The sequence below is a fragment of the Hyperolius riggenbachi genome, chromosome 1, assembly GCF_040937935.1.
Source record: "Hyperolius riggenbachi isolate aHypRig1 chromosome 1, aHypRig1.pri, whole genome shotgun sequence".
Taxonomy (NCBI): Eukaryota; Metazoa; Chordata; class Amphibia; order Anura; family Hyperoliidae; genus Hyperolius; species Hyperolius riggenbachi.
This window is the reverse complement of record NC_090646.1, coordinates 616373226-616391805: the sequence shown is the minus strand read 5'-3', so window position 1 is coordinate 616391805 and position 18580 is coordinate 616373226. Positions and strand designations below refer to the sequence as shown.

General features: G+C 50.2%; 1 protein-coding gene across 1 annotated transcript in view; it reads right to left on the bottom strand.

Moving 5' to 3' along the window:
• Window positions 1-18580, bottom strand: part of LIFR (LIF receptor subunit alpha) — a 123120-nt gene that overhangs the window by 36102 nt on the left and 68438 nt on the right. Inside the window, exons 10-12 of the mRNA XM_068271809.1 lie at window positions 15220-15365; window positions 13338-13503; window positions 5948-6021 (exon numbers count right to left, since the gene is read on the bottom strand). Coding sequence (XP_068127910.1) covers window positions 5948-6021; window positions 13338-13503; window positions 15220-15365 — 386 coding nt within the window. The remainder of the gene's footprint in view (window positions 1-5947; window positions 6022-13337; window positions 13504-15219; window positions 15366-18580) is intronic.

Genomic DNA, 18580 nt, shown 5'->3' with positions numbered 1-18580 from the left:
CCATCCCTAATTACAAGCCCATAGTTTATAAAGTAACAGTGTTTATACCCTCTTGACTTAAATATTTAAAAAGTTCAGTCCCTAAGGTAACTAATTATGTATTTTTTTTAATTGTAAATTTTTGATTTTTTTTTTAATTACAAAAAAAAAAAAAATGGGGAGTGTGGGAGGTAATGAGTTAATTTTGTGTGTAAAAGTCATTTATTTGTATGTGAAAAATGTGTAGGGTGTAGTTTACTATTTGGCCACAAGATGGCCACAGTAACTTTTTGCTTTATTGCGACCTCCAAGCCTCCTTCCGGAAGCTTGGAGGAAGAATAAGGAGGCTGGACACGTGAGTTTCTTCTCACAATGATCGCGCTGCCCATAGGAGAGCAGCGGGTCATTGTGGGGCTTAGATCAACGAACGGGAATGGATTTTCCCGTTCATTGATCTCCGGGCGAGCGGGCGGCGGCGGTTTTACTAGCGGCGGGCGGCGTGTTTACGAGCGGGAGCGCGGACAGCGTCGGGAACGCGGAAAGTACGTGTTTCTCCGTCCCTGGTTTTTAAAGGATGGAAAAAGGGGCGGAGAAATACGTACGCGCGGGGGTAAAGTGGTTAAAATGATATCCATCTTTCCATAGTTACTTGTATTACACAGGACGACACTTTCCCCAGTGTCAGCAGCTCCATTCAGCAGAAAAAGTCGGCCTGTGTTATATGCTGATCAACTGGCCTGGCTAAGGTTAGCCTGTATGTTGCATATATACTTATACTGGAGAAATATCTCACTCAGAGGCTGGACTAACCTCTTGCTGTGCTCATATTGCATGTTTCCGGATGGACAATCTCTTTGCTTATACTAACCTGACTGACACATAAGAACTTTATGCATGAGTGAGATCTATGATAACTACTAACACATCTAAGATTGGCTCAAGTGCATATCATTTTTCTGGATCCAATAACAGGGAAAAGGGAGAAAAGAAATTTATTTTTGTTCTTTTCTGAACGTTCAGGGTCATTTTTTGGCAATCCGGATTTGCATGCATGTTTTGTGTGTGAGATTGTGTGTGCTGTGGCCGGCTGGAATACTATAAACATCAGAGGCAAGAGGGAGGGGGCTGTGGTGGCGGCCAGGGGGCACATTTTTAATCTTTTCTACTATGCAATTAATAATAAAGTTTTTGTATTTTGATTATGTTTGGTGACCACTAGATTTTTGTTCGCTCGGTTTATACCCACCTCTTTCTTGATCTCACCTTGTTTTGTGCATTTTTTATTTATTTGGCTACATTGAGGAAGCCTCACAACCTTTGTCAGTGATCACAGTAATCAGGGCCGAGCCTGGGCGGGTGCTGCGGGTGCAAGGCACCCAGGCGCCTGCCTCTGAGAGGCGCCGCCCGGCCCCGCTCGCCCGGCCCCGCTCTCCCCCTGTGGCCGCCGCCGCCGCCGCCGCCGCCGCTTCAAGCTCCCTCCCTCTAGCCGCCGCGTCAGACCTCGATCAGGCGGGCGGGCGCTAGGACCTAGCACGCCGCACTGATATGCGGAAGTGACATCACTTCCGCATATAGAGCGGGTGCGTCCGGCGCCCTTTTCCTGGTCGGGTCGCCCGCTGATTGAGGTCTGAAGGGCTGCTGAAAGGTGAGGGGGGAGCGGAGGAGGGAGCGGCGGCGGCGGGGCGCGCTCCTGTCACTCACTACCTATCCTGGGCGCACATACCCCCTGGCTACCTATCCTGGGCACAGATATCACCTGGCCACCTATCCTGGGCACAGATACCACCTGGCTACCTATCCTGGGCACAGATACCCCCTGGCTACCTATCCTGGGGCACATACCCCCTGGCTACCTATCCTGGGCGCACATACCCCCTGGCTACCTATCCTGGGCACAGATACCACCTGGCTACCTATCCTGGGCACAGATATCACCTGGCCACCTATCCTGGGCACAGATACCACCAGGCTACCTATCCTGGGCACAGATACCACCTGGCTACCTATCCTGGGCACAGATACCACCTGGCTACCTATCCTGGGCACAGATACCACCTGGCTACCTATCCTGGGCACAGATACCACCTGGCTACCTATCCTGGGCGCACATACCCCCTGGCTACCTATCCTGGGCGCACATACCCCCTGGCTACCTATCCTGGGCGCACATACCCCCTGGCTACCTATCCTGGGCGCACATACCCCCTGGCTACCTATCCTGGGCGCGCATACCCCCTGGCTACCTATCCTGGGCGCGCATACCCCCTGGCTACCTATCCTGGGCGCGCATACCCCCTGGCTACCTATCCTGGGCGCGCATACCCCCTGGCTACCTATCCTGGGCGCGCATACCCCCTGGCTACCTATCCTGGGCGCGCATACCCCCTGGCTACCTATCCTGGGCGCGCATACCCCCTGGCTACCTATCCTGGGCGCGCATACCCCCTGGCTACCTATCCTGGGCGCGCATACCCCCTGGCTACCTATCCTGGGCGCGCATACCCCCTGGCTACCTATCCTGGGCGCGCATACCCCCTGGCTACCTATCCTGGGCGCGCATACCCCCTGGCTACCTATCCTGGGCGCGCATACCCCCTGGCTACCTATCCTGGGCGCGCATACCCCCTGGCTACCTATCCTGGGCGCGCATACCCCCTGGCTACCTATCCTGGGCGCGCATACCCCCTGGCTACCTATCCTGGGCGCGCATACCCCCTGGCTACCTATCCTGGGCGCGCATACCCCCTGGCTACCTATCCTGGGCGCGCATACCCCCTGGCTACCTATCCTGGGCGCGCATACCCCCTGGCTACCTATCCTGGGCGCGCATACCCCCTGGCTACCTATCCTGGGCGCGCATACCCCCTGGCTACCTATCCTGGGCGCGCATACCCCCTGGCTACCTATCCTGGGCGCGCATACCCCCTGGCTACCTATCCTGGGCGCGCATACCCCCTGGCTACCTATCCTGGGCGCGCATACCCCCTGGCTACCTATCCTGGGCGCGCATACCCCCTGGCTACCTATCCTGGGCGCGCATACCCCCTGGCTACCTATCCTGGGCGCGCATACCCCCTGGCTACCTATCCTGGGCGCGCATACCCCCTGGCTACCTATCCTGGGCGCGCATACCCCCTGGCTACCTATCCTGGGCGCGCATACCCCCTGGCTACCTATCCTGGGCGCGCATACCCCCTGGCTACCTATCCTGGGCGCGCATACCCCCTGGCTACCTATCCTGGGCGCGCATACCCCCTGGCTACCTATCCTGGGCGCGCATACCCCCTGGCTACCTATCCTGGGCGCGCATACCCCCTGGCTACCTATCCTGGGCGCGCATACCCCCTGGCTACCTATCCTGGGCGCGCATACCCCCTGGCTACCTATCCTGGGCGCGCATACCCCCTGGCTACCTATCCTGGGCGCGCATACCCCCTGGCTACCTATCCTGGGCGCGCATACCCCCTGGCTACCTATCCTGGGCGCGCATACCCCCTGGCTACCTATCCTGGGCGCGCATACCCCCTGGCTACCTATCCTGGGCGCGCATACCCCCTGGCTACCTATCCTGGGCGCGCATACCCCCTGGCTACCTATCCTGGGCGCGCATACCCCCTGGCTACCTATCCTGGGCGCATATACCGCCTGGCTACCTATCCTGGGCGCATATACCCCCTGGCTACCTATCCTGGGGACATATATCCCTGGCTATATATTCTGGGGACACTGTCTGTTTGTCATTATGTGCATTTACTGGTGAAAATCTCTCTTATGTGCATTTGCTGGTGAAAAGCTGTCTTATTATGTGCATTTGCTGGTGAAAAGCGGTCTCTTGTTATGTGCATTTGCTGGTGAAAAGCGGTCTCTTGTTATGTACATTTGCTGGTGAAAAGCGGTCTCTTGTTATGTACATTTGCTGGTGAAAAGCGGTCTCTTGTTATGTGCATTTGCTGGTGAAAAGCGGTCTCTTGTTATGTGCATTTGCTGGTGAAAAGCGGTCTCTTGTTATGTGCATTTGCTGGTGAAAAGCGGTTTCTTGTTATGTGCATTTGCTGGTGAAAAGCGGTCTCTTGTTATGTGCATTTGCTGGTGAAAAGCGGTCTCTTGTTATGTGCATTTGCTGGTGAAAAGCGGTCTCTTATGTGCATTTACATGGGGAAAAGCTGTCTCTTATGTGCATTTAGTGGGGAAATTTTGTCAGTAAAAATAATCTTTTGTCAGTAAATTTTTAGGTATTTGTCAGTAAAAAAATAACGTGAAAGGTTGGCAACACTGGCAGGCTGCGCGGCGCAACGGGAAAGATACAGGCAGCCCACCTCACGCTTGGGCTTGGCGGGGGGAGGAGCCTACGACAGCGAGAGTAGGGTGGCCGCAGGCAGCCATAAATATGCAGTGTGTGACTGCGTCGCACTCGCAGAGCCTCTCAGCCTGAGTCAATCCAGAGACTAGCAGACTCGCAGGAAGCCAAAGCCAGCCAGGAGCAAGCCCATGGAAGAGGGGTAGGAATGGGGTATCACATGCATGCGGAAAGAGGTGGAAGGTGTGGGTGTGATTAGGCAAGACATGGGTGTGATTATGTGGTTGGGCGCGGTTAATTTAACCACTCCCATAGGCGCCAGAGAAAATCTTGCACCCAGGTGCCAGGCACCCCAGGCTCGCCCCTGACAGTAATTGTACCATGTATGGGCACCATTTTTTTTCATCCAATCTTACCATTTCTATGGAATATAAGGGAACTGCCTAAATTATCCTCTCAGTATATTCACTTAATTTACAATAAGTCATGAAGCATAAGAAGCAGGGATGCCGGCACTGCAACACATACAACACAGCAGTTGGAGGGGGAGAGAGAGGAGGGCAGCACAGTCACAGGCTAGGTATGCAAGCAAGGGGTCCTCAGCGTGCTCAGGCAAAAGCAGTGTCTATATTGAAAAAGGAGAGAACGCCGGCACTGCTGTCAATCCTCTTTTATTCATAAATCCAGACATAAAACAAGGCATGATAGCATGTAAAAAATCATGGCACATACCATTGGTGACTGTGGATGCGGTGGGTGCGTGGGGTGTAGAGCCTTAAGCTGGCCACTAACGGTCCAATTTCTAGCGAAAAATCGTTCGAGCGATCAGAAATTCTGATCGGACGAAAAATCGTTCACTACACCATCAACTAACCAATCATTGCTTCCTATCTATCACGACCACCAAGAAAATCCAAATTTTCGTTCGACGAAAATTCATTCGGGCGACATTTTTTTCACTCGTTCATAATCGATTGTGTCCACCAATGGAGATTATTTACAACCAATCTGATCAGAATTTCTGATCGCTCGAACGATTTTTCGCTAGAAATTGGACCATTAGTGGCCAGCTTTACAGCTGTTTCACGCTCCGGCGCTTCTGTAGAAGCCCTCAAAACTCACCTTTTCACTCTGGCCTACTACCCCTCACAAGTGCCCTAAACCTACAGCTGAACTCTGGTCCCCTACCATTCGTGTCCTTACCTCTCCCTCTAGATTGTAAGCCTTTGGGCAGGGTCCTCCTCCTTTTGTGTCCTACCTAATCATGCACCTTCATTACTGTGCACCCATGGTACGCATCTGAGTGAACCTAACTGGCCTAATCTCCATGCTCCCCTCCAGTGACTGACTAAGCATTACCTTGTACTCATACTGTGCTGTGTGATCTGGTTTTCTTGTATTCATGTATTGTCATTTTGCTGTATGTCACCCCTAAATATTGTCTGTAACAAACTAATGTCCAGCGCTGCGTAATATGTGGGTGCTTTATAAATACAATAAATAAATAAAAGAGGATTGACAGCAGTGCCGGCGCTCTCTCCTTTCCTTTTTTAATTTACAATAATACTGCATAGAAATGGTAAGATTGGATGAAAAAAAAAAAAATGTACCAAGTATGGGCACCATAAAAGGGACACAATCCAAACAAAACAAGAAACTGTAAAGAAATACCTTCCAATAAACTATGATGGAATGTTTTGCGTTCGGCGCCGGCTCTGCCCAGATATCCAGCTTCTTTGAAGGAGCTGCAAAAAAGAAAAACGCAAGCATAACAGTTCAACATGCCATAAATAATAAGGTTGAGGCAAAGAGTTGCAGAGTATGTACTGTTCAAGCAGAATTAGGGCTGGTTCACACATGCGACTGATGACGGCTGTGCGAGTCGCTTGCAGCCCATACAACTATGGGATCATCACTGAGTGCAGGGCTACTTTGAACTTCAGATTGCAGATTTGACTTGGTCGTAGGCCCATGGATGCTTTGTGTACGGTGTGCCTCTGAGGAAGCGGCTTTTGGCCGTGAAACACGTGTCAGGCATTCTTTGACGTGAAGTGAAAGTCTGATGTTTTGTATCTACATGTATTGTCCGCAATTTGAAGAAATAACGTATGAAGAATAAACAAGAGAATTCTGGTTCAAAAAAAGTCCCCGTCTTTTGAATATTGAACTTTGGCATAATGCACATTTAGTTGTGGTACCGCACTACTTTTTATCCTGTTAGTGTGCAAATCGATTACCGCTGGGATTGAACGCGCCCCGCACAGAGACTGATGGCAGCATCGATTCCAATGCGTATAGTGTTGTGTTTCGCCGATTCTGAGAACATTGCAGTCTATTGAAATTCCTAATACGCTGCATGTAGAGTCCAGCGGCGATCATGTTCAGTGGTTCAGTACCCCCTATGCCCCATAGGGTGATGCCCTGATGGGAACCAAAGCCAAATGCTTGTCTGTGCGGCAGAAGAAATGTATTTAGAATCTGCCAAATGAGCCGCCGCCAGCCGTCTGTCTGAACCAGACCTTACATGATGCTTGGGCACAGTGGTGTAGCAGAGGAGCTCGGGGCCCCAAGCACTCTACTGATATGAAGTCCCGAAGCCTACCAAGGATGAGAGAGGTGTAATCAGAGTAAGGAAACAGGTAGTTAAGGATTACTACTATTCAATGCACATATAGAAGTGATCATAACCAGCATAGCACCAATGAAAAGTTATGGTCCAGGCACCCCGGTGGGGTCGCCACCTCTGCATCCCCTATTGCTATGCCGTTGCTTAGGCAGATCAATTTACAGCTAAACTAACCAGAACTGTTTAAACATTTGGCCATGGAGGAAGGATTTCAGCATCCGTGACTTTGTTTAACTTTGTCCACAATCATTAAATGTATTGTTCTATCCAGCTGCAATAAGTAAACAAATCTGCTTGTGTAACTGTCACATGTAATAACTGTCACATGTAATAACAGGCATAACACTAAAGCATTGTAAGTACGTTAGACGAAACCCAGCTGAGGTGGACTTTTTTCTTTAAAGGATACCACAACTGAAATGTGACATAATGAGATAGACATGTGTATGTACAGTGCCTAGCACACAGATAACTATGCTGTGTTCCTTTTTTTCTTTCTCTGCCTGAAAGAGTTAAATATCAGGTATGTAAGTGGCTGACTCAGTCCTGACTCAGACAGGAAGTGACTACAGTGTGACCCTCACTGATAAGAAATTCCCCTTTTTTACCTCTTTCTTGCTCTCAGAAGCCATTTTCTGCTAGGAAAGTGTTTTATAGTTGGAATTTCTTATCAGTGAGGGTCACACTGTAGTCACTTCCTGTCTGAGTCAAGACTGAGTCAGCCACTTACATACCTGATATTTAACTCTTTCAGGCAGAGAAAGAAAAAAAGGAACACAGCATAGTTATCTGTGTGCTAGGCACTGTACATACACATGTCTATCTCATTATGTCACATTTCAGTTGTGGTATCCTTTAAGTGACAGTCATGGTCCCTCCTTACCATGCCCGCTGGATTGAGTCCTGATGCCGACAGTAGGCAGCTATAGGGTGTGTGTACACGCCTTCAGACTGAGTGAGAGAGGAGCTACATTGGACTGCAGGTAATAGAGAGACCACGGTGATGGTATATTTGGTATGATTTTGCCCAAGTCCAATCAAAAATTTCAATGAATGAAAACAAAAATACTCATCTTTTTTTAGTTCTGTAAAACATATTCTCAAGGAAACAAAACACAAAAACAAAAATCATTGGGGTCACATGGCCCCAGGCCACACTGACTGGATCTCAGGAATGAGAGCAGCATAGCTTCTGTGGATTTTGCCTGTCCTCAGGGCACAGCATCGGTGGATTTTGCCTGTCCTTGGGGCACAGCACCCGTGGATTTTGCCTGTCCTCGGGGCACAGCAGCTGTGGATTTTGCCTGTCCTCGGGGCACAGCACCTGTGGATTTTGCCTGTCCTCGGGGCACAGCACCTGTGGATTTTGCCTGTCCTCGGGGCACAGCACCTGTGGATTTTGCCTGTCCTCGGGGCACAGCAGCTGTGGATTTTGCCTGTCCTCGGGGCACAGCAGCTGTGGATTTTGCCTGTCCTCGGGGCACAGCACCTGTGGATTTTGCCTGTCCTCAGGGCACAGCAGCTGTAGATTTTGCCTGTCCTTGGGGCACAGCACCCGTGGATTTTGCCTGTCCTCGGGGCACAGCAGCTGTGGATTTTGCCTGTCCTCGGGGCACAGCACCTGTGGATTTTGCCTGTCCTCGGGGCACAGCACCTGTGGATTTTGCCTGTCCTCGGGGCACAGCACCTGTGGATTTTGCCTGTCCTCGGGGCACAGCACCTGTGGATTTTGCCTGTCCTCGGGGCACAGCACCTGTGGATTTTGCCTGTCCTCGGGGCACAGCACCTGTGGATTTTGCCTGTCCTCGGGGCACAGCAGCTGTAGATTTTGCCTGTCCTTGGGGCACAGCACCCGTGGATTTTGCCTGTCCTCGGGGCACAGCAGTTGTGGATTTTGCCTGTCCTCGGGGCACAGCAGCTGTGGATTTTGCCTGTCCTCGGGGCACAGCACCTGTGGATTTTGCCTGTCCTCGGGGCACAGCACCTGTGGATTTTGCCTGTCCTCGGGGCACAGCACCTGTGGATTTTGCCTGTCCTCGGGGCACAGCACCTGTGGATTTTGCCTGTCCTCGGGGCACAGCACCTGTGGATTTTGCCTGTCCTCGGGGCACAGCACCTGTGGATTTTGCCTGTCCTCGGGGCACAGCACCTGTGGATTTTGCCTGTCCTCGGGGCACAGCACCTGTGGATTTTGCCTGTCCTCAGGGCACAGCAGCTGTAGATTTTGCCTGTCCTTGGGGCACAGCACCCGTGGATTTTGCCTGTCCTCGGGGCACAGCAGCTGTGGATTTTGCCTGTCCTCGGGGCACAGCACCTGTGGATTTTGCCTGTCCTCGGGGCACAGCACCTGTGGATTTTGCCTGTCCTCGGGGCACAGCACCTGTGGATTTTGCCTGTCCTCGGGGCACAGCACCTGTGGATTTTGCCTGTCCTCGGGGCACAGCACCTGTGGATTTTGCCTGTCCTCGGGGCACAGCACCCGTGGATTTTGCCTGTCCTCGGGGCACAGCAGCTGTGGATTTTGCCTGTCCTCGGGGCACAGCACCTGTGGATTTTGCCTGTCCTCGGGGCACAGCAGCTGTGGATTTTGCCTGTCCTCGGGGCACAGCACCTGTGGATTTTGCCTGTCCTCGGGGCACAGCACCTGTGGATTTTGCCTGTCCTCGGGGCACGGCACCTGTGGATTTTGCCTGTCCTCGGGGCACGGCACCGGTGGATTTTGCCTGTCCTCGGGGCACGGCACCGGTGGATTTTGCCTGTCCTCGGGGCACAGCACCTGTGGATTTTGCCTGTCCTCGGGGCACAGCACCTGTGGATTTTGCCTGTCCTTGGGGCACAGCACCCGTGGATTTTGCCTGTCCTCGGGGCACAGCAGCTGTGGATTTTGCCTGTCCTCGGGGCACAGCAGCTGTGGATTTTGCCTGTCCTCGGGGCACAGCACCTGTGGATTTTGCCTGTCCTCGGGGCACAGCACCTGTGGATTTTGCCTGTCCTCGGGGCACAGCACCTGTGGATTTTGCCTGTCCTCGGGGCACAGCACCTGTGGATTTTGCCTGTCCTCGGGGCACAGCACCTGTGGATTTTGCCTGTCCTCGGGGCACGGCACCGGTGGATTTTGCCTGTCCTCGGGGCACAGCACCTGTGGATTTTGCCTGTCCTCGGGGCACAGCACCTGTGGATTTTGCCTGTCCTCGGGGCACAGCACCTGTGGATTTTGCCTGTCCTCGGGGCACAGCAGCTGTGGATTTTGCCTGTCCTCGGGGCACAGCAGCTGTGGATTTTGCCTGTCCTCGGGGCACAGCAGCTGTGGATTTTGCCTGTCCTCGGGGCACAGCACCTGTGGATTTTGCCTGTCCTCGGGGCACGGCACCGGTGGATTTTGCCTGTGCTTGGGGCACAGCACCTGTGGATTTTGCCTGTCCTCGGGGCACAGCACCTGTGGATTTTGCCGGTCCTCGGGGCATGGCACCGGTGGATTTTGCCTGTTCTTGGAGCACAGCACCTGTGGATTTTGCCTGTCCTCAGGGCACAGCACTGGTGGATTTTGCCTGTCCTCAGGGCACAGCACTGGTGGATTTTGCCTGTCCTCGGGGCACAGCAGCTGTGGATTTTGCCTGTCCTCGGGGCACAGCAGCTGTGGATTTTGCCTGTCCTCGGGGCACAGCACCTGTGGATTTTGCCTGTCCTCGGGGCACAGCACCCGTGGATTTTGCCTGTCCTCGGGGCACAGCAGCTGTGGATTTTGCCTGTCCTCGGGGCACAGCACCTGTGGATTTTGCCTGTCCTCGGGGCACAGCACCTGTGGATTTTGCCTGTCCTCGGGGCACAGCACCTGTGGATTTTGCCTGTCCTCGGGGCACAGCACCTGTGGATTTTGCCTGTCCTCGGGGCACAGCACCTGTGGATTTTGCCTGTCCTCGGGGCACAGCACCTGTGGATTTTGCCTGTCCTCGGGGCACAGCAGCTGTAGATTTTGCCTGTCCTTGGGGCACAGCACCCGTGGATTTTGCCTGTCCTCGGGGCACAGCAGTTGTGGATTTTGCCTGTCCTCGGGGCACAGCAGCTGTGGATTTTGCCTGTCCTCGGGGCACAGCACCTGTGGATTTTGCCTGTCCTCGGGGCACAGCACCTGTGGATTTTGCCTGTCCTCGGGGCACAGCACCTGTGGATTTTGCCTGTCCTCGGGGCACAGCACCTGTGGATTTTGCCTGTCCTCGGGGCACAGCACCTGTGGATTTTGCCTGTCCTCGGGGCACAGCACCTGTGGATTTTGCCTGTCCTCGGGGCACAGCACCTGTGGATTTTGCCTGTCCTCGGGGCACAGCACCTGTGGATTTTGCCTGTCCTCAGGGCACAGCAGCTGTAGATTTTGCCTGTCCTTGGGGCACAGCACCCGTGGATTTTGCCTGTCCTCGGGGCACAGCACCCGTGGATTTTGCCTGTCCTCGGGGCACAGCACCTGTGGATTTTGCCTGTCCTCGGGGCACAGCACCTGTGGATTTTGCCTGTCCTCGGGGCACAGCACCTGTGGATTTTGCCTGTCCTCGGGGCACAGCACCTGTGGATTTTGCCTGTCCTCGGGGCACAGCACCTGTGGATTTTGCCTGTCCTCGGGGCACAGCACCCGTGGATTTTGCCTGTCCTCGGGGCACAGCAGCTGTGGATTTTGCCTGTCCTCGGGGCACAGCACCTGTGGATTTTGCCTGTCCTCGGGGCACAGCAGCTGTGGATTTTGCCTGTCCTCGGGGCACAGCACCTGTGGATTTTGCCTGTCCTCGGGGCACAGCACCTGTGGATTTTGCCTGTCCTCGGGGCACGGCACCTGTGGATTTTGCCTGTCCTCGGGGCACGGCACCGGTGGATTTTGCCTGTCCTCGGGGCACGGCACCGGTGGATTTTGCCTGTCCTCGGGGCACGGCACCTGTGGATTTTGCCTGTCCTTGGGGCACAGCACCCGTGGATTTTGCCTGTCCTCGGGGCACAGCAGCTGTGGATTTTGCCTGTCCTCGGGGCACAGCAGCTGTGGATTTTGCCTGTCCTCGGGGCACAGCAGCTGTGGATTTTGCCTGTCCTCGGGGCACAGCACCTGTGGATTTTGCCTGTCCTCGGGGCACAGCACCTGTGGATTTTGCCTGTCCTCGGGGCACAGCACCTGTGGATTTTGCCTGTCCTCGGGGCACAGCACCTGTGGATTTTGCCTGTCCTCGGGGCACGGCACCGGTGGATTTTGCCTGTCCTCGGGGCACGGCACCGGTGGATTTTGCCTGTCCTCGGGGCACAGCACCTGTGGATTTTGCCTGTCCTCGGGGCACAGCACCTGTGGATTTTGCCTGTCCTCGGGGCACAGCACCTGTGGATTTTGCCTGTCCTCGGGGCACAGCAGCTGTGGATTTTGCCTGTCCTCGGGGCACAGCAGCTGTGGATTTTGCCTGTCCTCGGGGCACAGCAGCTGTGGATTTTGCCTGTCCTCGGGGCACAGCACCTGTGGATTTTGCCTGTCCTCGGGGCATGGCACCGGTGGATTTTGCCTGTGCTTGGGGCACAGCACCTGTGGATTTTGCCTGTCCTCGGGGCACAGCACCTGTGGATTTTGCCGGTCCTCGGGGCATGGCACCGGTGGATTTTGCCTGTTCTTGGAGCACAGCACCTGTGGATTTTGCCTGTCCTCAGGGCACAGCACTGGTGGATTTTGCCTGTCCTCAGGGCACAGCACTGGTGGATTTTGCCTGTGCTTGGGGCACAGCACTCATGGATTTTGTCTGTGCTTGGGGCACAGCACTCATGGATTTTGCCTGTCCTTGGGGCACAGCAGCACCTGTGGCTTGTGCCTGACCTTGGGGCACAGCACCTGTGGCTTGTGCCTGTCCTCGGGGCACAGCACTCGTGGATTTTGCCTGTCCTCGGGGCACAGCACTCGTGGATTTTGCCTGTCCTTGGGGTACAGTAGCTGCAGATTTTGCCTATCCTTGGGGCACAGCAGCACCTGTGGATTTTGCCTATCCCCGGGGCACAGGACCAGTGGATATTGCCTGTACTTGGAGCACAGCATTTCTAGAGTCTGTTTGCCCTCAATTTATAGAGTAAAACCACAGGGTTTTGTTTTATATGGACATTTGAGGCAGTAAGCATTACAGTGACTATTGAGAACAATGCAGCAACTTTGGTCTAAATCCTAACCTACTCCCCCTTCACTCCATGAAAATCAGTGTCCTCTAGTTCAGCTTATTTCCGTGTAACATTCCTCCAGTTATACAGACAGGTAGAATTAATAAAACGTTAGAAAATTTGTTTTTCTTCTCCTGCAGCTGACTCCAGAGAGAGCTAACTAATCAGTACTTTCAAGAACTTTATTGATACATGCAGACAAACACATGGAGGTCTTATTGATAGATGCCGACTTGGCACATCCATATATTTATGTATGGTCTTCTTTACCTGCTACTGCAGTCTTGTGAGACCTCTCTTTGCTCCAGTGACTCCACTTCCAGAAATGATCATGTGAAGAGCATCGAACACGGAAATTATAGTCAGTGAATGGATGTAGGTTGTATAAAGTATATGTGTAGTATGCACCGTTCGCTCCATTGACAGTCATATTACGCTATAAAAGAAATACAAGGGAAAAGTCACTGCTTAATACACATACATTATCAAAGTTACTTGCACAAATAAGTTCCTTTAGCTAAATAAATAGAATGTACCGTTTACATATTTATGCGAGTATGACAGCCCATAGGCTGCAGTGACCCAATGCTCATTTATGGAATTCTTCCTGTGCAGCAGCTGGTCCTCCCCACCAGAGGGAAGCACTGTTCCAGTCTGCATCAGCAAGCAGTCTTCAGTTTTTCAAGTGGCTACCTCTCCTGGAAGCCAAAATTATCTACCGTTTCCACTATCGCGAATCCGCATGCTGATTCGCACAGCCTATACAAGTGGATAGGCCTGTTTCCACTTGTCAGTTTTGCTGTGTGTTTTTCTGTGCAGGATTTTTCTGCATGGCACAGCCCTCAGAATTCGCCTGCGTGTGGAAGGCGAATCGCACACAATGTATTTAATAGGGAAATCGCATGCGTTTTCCCCATGCGTTTTTTGCCGCGAATTCTCATGCAATTTCGCATAGGTACCCATGTTAATTCACACAGGCAGTGACATGGTTAAAATCGCATCACCCTAACCTATGCGAAATCGCATGCGAAATCGCGCATGCGGTGATTCGCCGGCGATTCCGCAATGCTATAGTGAAAACGGGCCCCGAAACTCTCCAAAATGAACTTGAGTTGATTCTCTCATATCTAATATAGCATAGGGTCCCTTTAGCAAGGATCCCCATATGTTTCTGCTTGGATACAGGCCTGATACTATGAAACATGCCACCCACCCATAAACTGATCCAGCATATTGTGTCCTCTGCTAAAGTTTATATTGCTTTGCAATGGAATCAGCAGACCATTAGCTTTAAAGCAGTTTTAGACAGAATTGACAAGAAACTTGTCTGAGCGTATAAACGCTAGAGTTGCAGATACAATGCATCATTTCGAAAAGGTGTGGAGACCGTGGGTAGACTATTGATTGGTTGAGCTCAACTCTGAGAGACTACTCCACGAAGTGGTGAGAGGGGTTTACACATATTGTCCCTCAAAACTATACTTATATGTATTGTGTAGCCATTGCCCAGAATATACCAGTTGCACTAGTACTGTTTTTACTATGTGGTTGTAATATGAGGAAAAACAACTTGTATTCACAAATGCCTTGAAGTCTATGTTCCAAACATGTTTATTTTGTTGCACTAATGTCCAGATACTTCGTTATTGCTGTATGCTTATTAATACTGTATATTTTGATCTCGGTTACTGTTTTTCTATGTCGCTCTTACTTACAGTAGGTAGTTAAAATCTAACAGATCTGTCAGGTTTTGGACTAGTCCATCTCCCATGGGTGATTCTCAGAATTTTCTTTATTTACAAAAGTACTGAATTGGCAGTTGCTCAGTCCAACTGCCAAAATAGTGTGCACGAGTAGGGAAGCTGGCTGGCATCTTCATATAAATCCTTTCCAGGGAGCGATTTTGTAAAGAATAAGGAAATACAGAGAATCCCCCATGCGGAGATGGACTAGTCCAAAATCTGCCAGATCTGCATTTTACTACCTACAGTAAATGAAAGAAACAGGAAAATTGTTATTCATAGTGCATTTTACTCTGTAAGAAATGTACATTTTATTTACATGAATTTAACATTTTACAATTTTTCATGATAGTGGTAATCTAAGTAAATTACACACAAACAAAAAAGTAAGTTAAAAGAAACATTATTACCCTTTCCATGTCTCCATGGATATTATGGATTTCTGCTTCACACAAGAGATTCACAGACTGAAATGTTCCGGGTAGGAACCAGGAAATGAACACGCTGGTTGGACTAAGGCCACGGAGACTGACTTCCTCCACACGCAGGGGATGAACTGAAGAGACACAACATACAGAGGATGAGCAATACCATCTGCTGAGCTACACTTCAGTAAGAAAGACACATAAAGCCCCATGATGTATCCCAAATCTATACAGCCACTGCGTGGCAGAGCTTGTTTCTGCCTGTGTCGAAGCTCCTTGACTAGCTAATGTTAAATCACTATGGCACCTGGTCAGGGGCCCAGACACTGCCTACAGACTGTATTGCATCAAGCTGCAATCTTCTCAGGAAGTTAAAGGAAACATCTGGCAATCTGAAAAATAAAGTGTCACTAACCTGGGGTTCTTCCAGCCCCTAAAAATCTGTTAGGTCCCATGGTGCAAATTCCCCCTGGGCCAGGCCTCCGCTTTCCTCTTCGTAAGATCGTGACCCACAGCTGGTTCGAGATCTTCTGCTCCTGTGAGCCTCTTGTCAATGGGAGCGCTCTGCGCTTGTGCAGTTAAAAGAGAATTGAACTGCGCAAGTACAGAGCGCTCTCAGAGACAGGAGCGCGATCACAAGAGGTGCCCCTGCGCTGAAGATCATCGACCCTGTCACAGGTCACGATCGTACGGAGAGGCGGGTGGAGGCCTGGCTCAGAGGAGAACTGCATGGTGGGACCTAACAGACTTCTAGGGGCTGGACGAAGCCCCAGGTGAGTGAAACTTATTTTTCCGATTGCCAGATGTGTCCTTTAAGTGTGAGAAGAATAATGTAATCCAAGCAAGCAGCAGCAACCTGACACGCAGAGCCATCTACAAATTATCTGGATTTTTAAATTGGTTATTCAAATATCCCAGAAATGAGAAAAAATACTGATTGAAGCCCATAGTGCTCTAGACTGCCTTCTACTTCGTCTCCAGATGCTGCCCATGGTCTTCTGGGTCCCCCTCATTCCTTGAGTTTTCTTCTCTCCCGAGCCTCCAGGAAGTTCCTCATGGACGTGTGTTTACTTTTGCTGTGCATGCACAGTTCTGAATCACTTGGCACAGCTTGAGGGGAACTTCCAGAAAAGTATTCAACAGAGGGACCCAGTAAAATTCTTAGAGGACCAGAGACAAGGAACGGGAGGGACACCAAAGACAACAGGCAGCAGCAGGGGTCTATGGATGAAGTAACCTAGTCCACCATGGGCTTCATTCAAATTTGTTTCCTCCAATTCAGGGGTACCTTAAAGAGAAACCGTGACCAAGGATTGACATTCATCCCAATCAGTAGCTGATACCCCCTTTCCCATGAGAAATATTTTCCTTTTCTCAAACTGATCATCAGGGGGCTCTGTATGGCTGATATTGTGTTGAAACCCCTCCCACAGTGTGATGTCAGGACCATGGTTCTGACATCACACTGTGCGAGCCTTGTTGCATTGTGGGAAACAACAGCTGTTTCCAACTGCCAAAAAAAAGCAAGCAGCAGGTACATCCACTGACATCACCTGCCAGCAGTAAAAATGTCACCATTAATGTCAGAATGTAAATCAGGGAAAGGAAAGATTTTACAATGGGCAAACACTGACTAAATCATTTATACATAATTATTGTAAAAATTAAGCACTTTTGTTCATTACGTTATTTTCACTGGAGTTCCTCTAAGTTAAATTTGTTTTCAGTACTGTGGACCTTCTTCCAAGGTGACCAGTTAACCTTTTCAACAGTTTTTCTAGGTTTTGTCAGGTGCTTAACTAACTTCCCATGCCTATACAGTGGTTGGACAAAATAATGGAAACACCTAACATTTTGGCATCATAATCTTTGAGCATGTTTTAAGCAATCAAAACTTGACATATATTACATTTTTTTTGTTTATTATTTTTGTTATTTGATATGTTTAATTAAAATAATTTTTTTTACAGACATTTAAACCAAAGTTGGTTATAATTTATAAAAATGGCAGATCTTTCAGACTTTCAAAGAGGCCAAATTGTTGTTGCTCGTATGGCAGGCACTACTGTAACAAACAGCCCAAATGCTTGGCATTTCAAGAGGTACTACCTCAAAAATTAATGACTGCCTTTGAAAGAGAAGGAAAAACGTCCTCAGCAAAGCACAGTGTTGGCCAAAAGTCAAAGTTGTCTGAGAGAGACCGTCGGACTCTAAATCGAATTGTTAGAAAAGCTTGCAAGACCACGGCTCCTAAAATCACTGCAGAGCTGAATGAACACCTACAGAGTCCAGTTTCCACAAAAACTGTTCGTCAGGAGCTGCACAAATCTGGATTCCACGGAAGAACTGCAATTAGAAAACCTCTGCTCTCAAAAACAAATGTTTCAAAGCGTTTAGAATGGTGTAGAAACCACCAGAATTGGTCCCTTAAGCAGTGGAAAAATGTGATTTTCTCTGACGAATCATCGTTTACCTTATTTCTGACCTCCGGCCGAGTGTACGTTTGGAGACAGCCGAAAGAAGCATTTTATCCAGACTGCCTTCTCCCAACCATAAAACATGGCGGGGGTTCTGTGATGATCTAGGGTGCTATTTCTTGGAAATCCTCCAGGCCAATGATTTCCCTTCATGGAAGAATTAACAGTCGAGACTATTTAGGAATTTTGGCCGACCAAGTTCATCCTATGGTTCAAGAACTGTTTCCGGAGGGAAATGCCACCTTTCAAGATGATAATGCCCCAATCTGTACAGCGAGAATTGTTAAAGAATGGCACAAGGAACATTCTAATGAAGTTGAGCATCTCATCTGGCCAGCACAATCCCCAGACCTCAACATTATTGAGCATTTATGGTCATTATTAGAGATTCAATTAAGAAGTCGATTTCCTCCGCCATCATGTCTAGAAGAACTGGAGCGTGTTTTACCGAAAGAATGGGCTAAGATTCCTTTGGAAACAATTCACAATTTGTATGAATCAATAACTCGGAGAATTGAGGCTGTAATTGCCGCAAAAGGTGGACCTACACCATATTAAAATATATTTTGTTGATTTTCAAGGGGTTTCCATTATTTTGTCTAACCTAAGGCACGCTGTTGTCTCATTACAGTATTGAGAAAGAACGCGTTAATGCACAAATAGATACCAATTTTTATTTCCCTGCATTCTGGCATTACATTAGTAACCATGCGTTTACAAGAGGAAGACTTCAGTTCACAGGAAGTAGGCAGTAAGAAGCTGCAAGACCTCAATACATTAAGTATAATAAAATCTTGAAATATAAAATCAAAACTAAATTTCAAAATGACTCCCCAAACGAAATGTCTGATCATTCACACTCCTGGGCT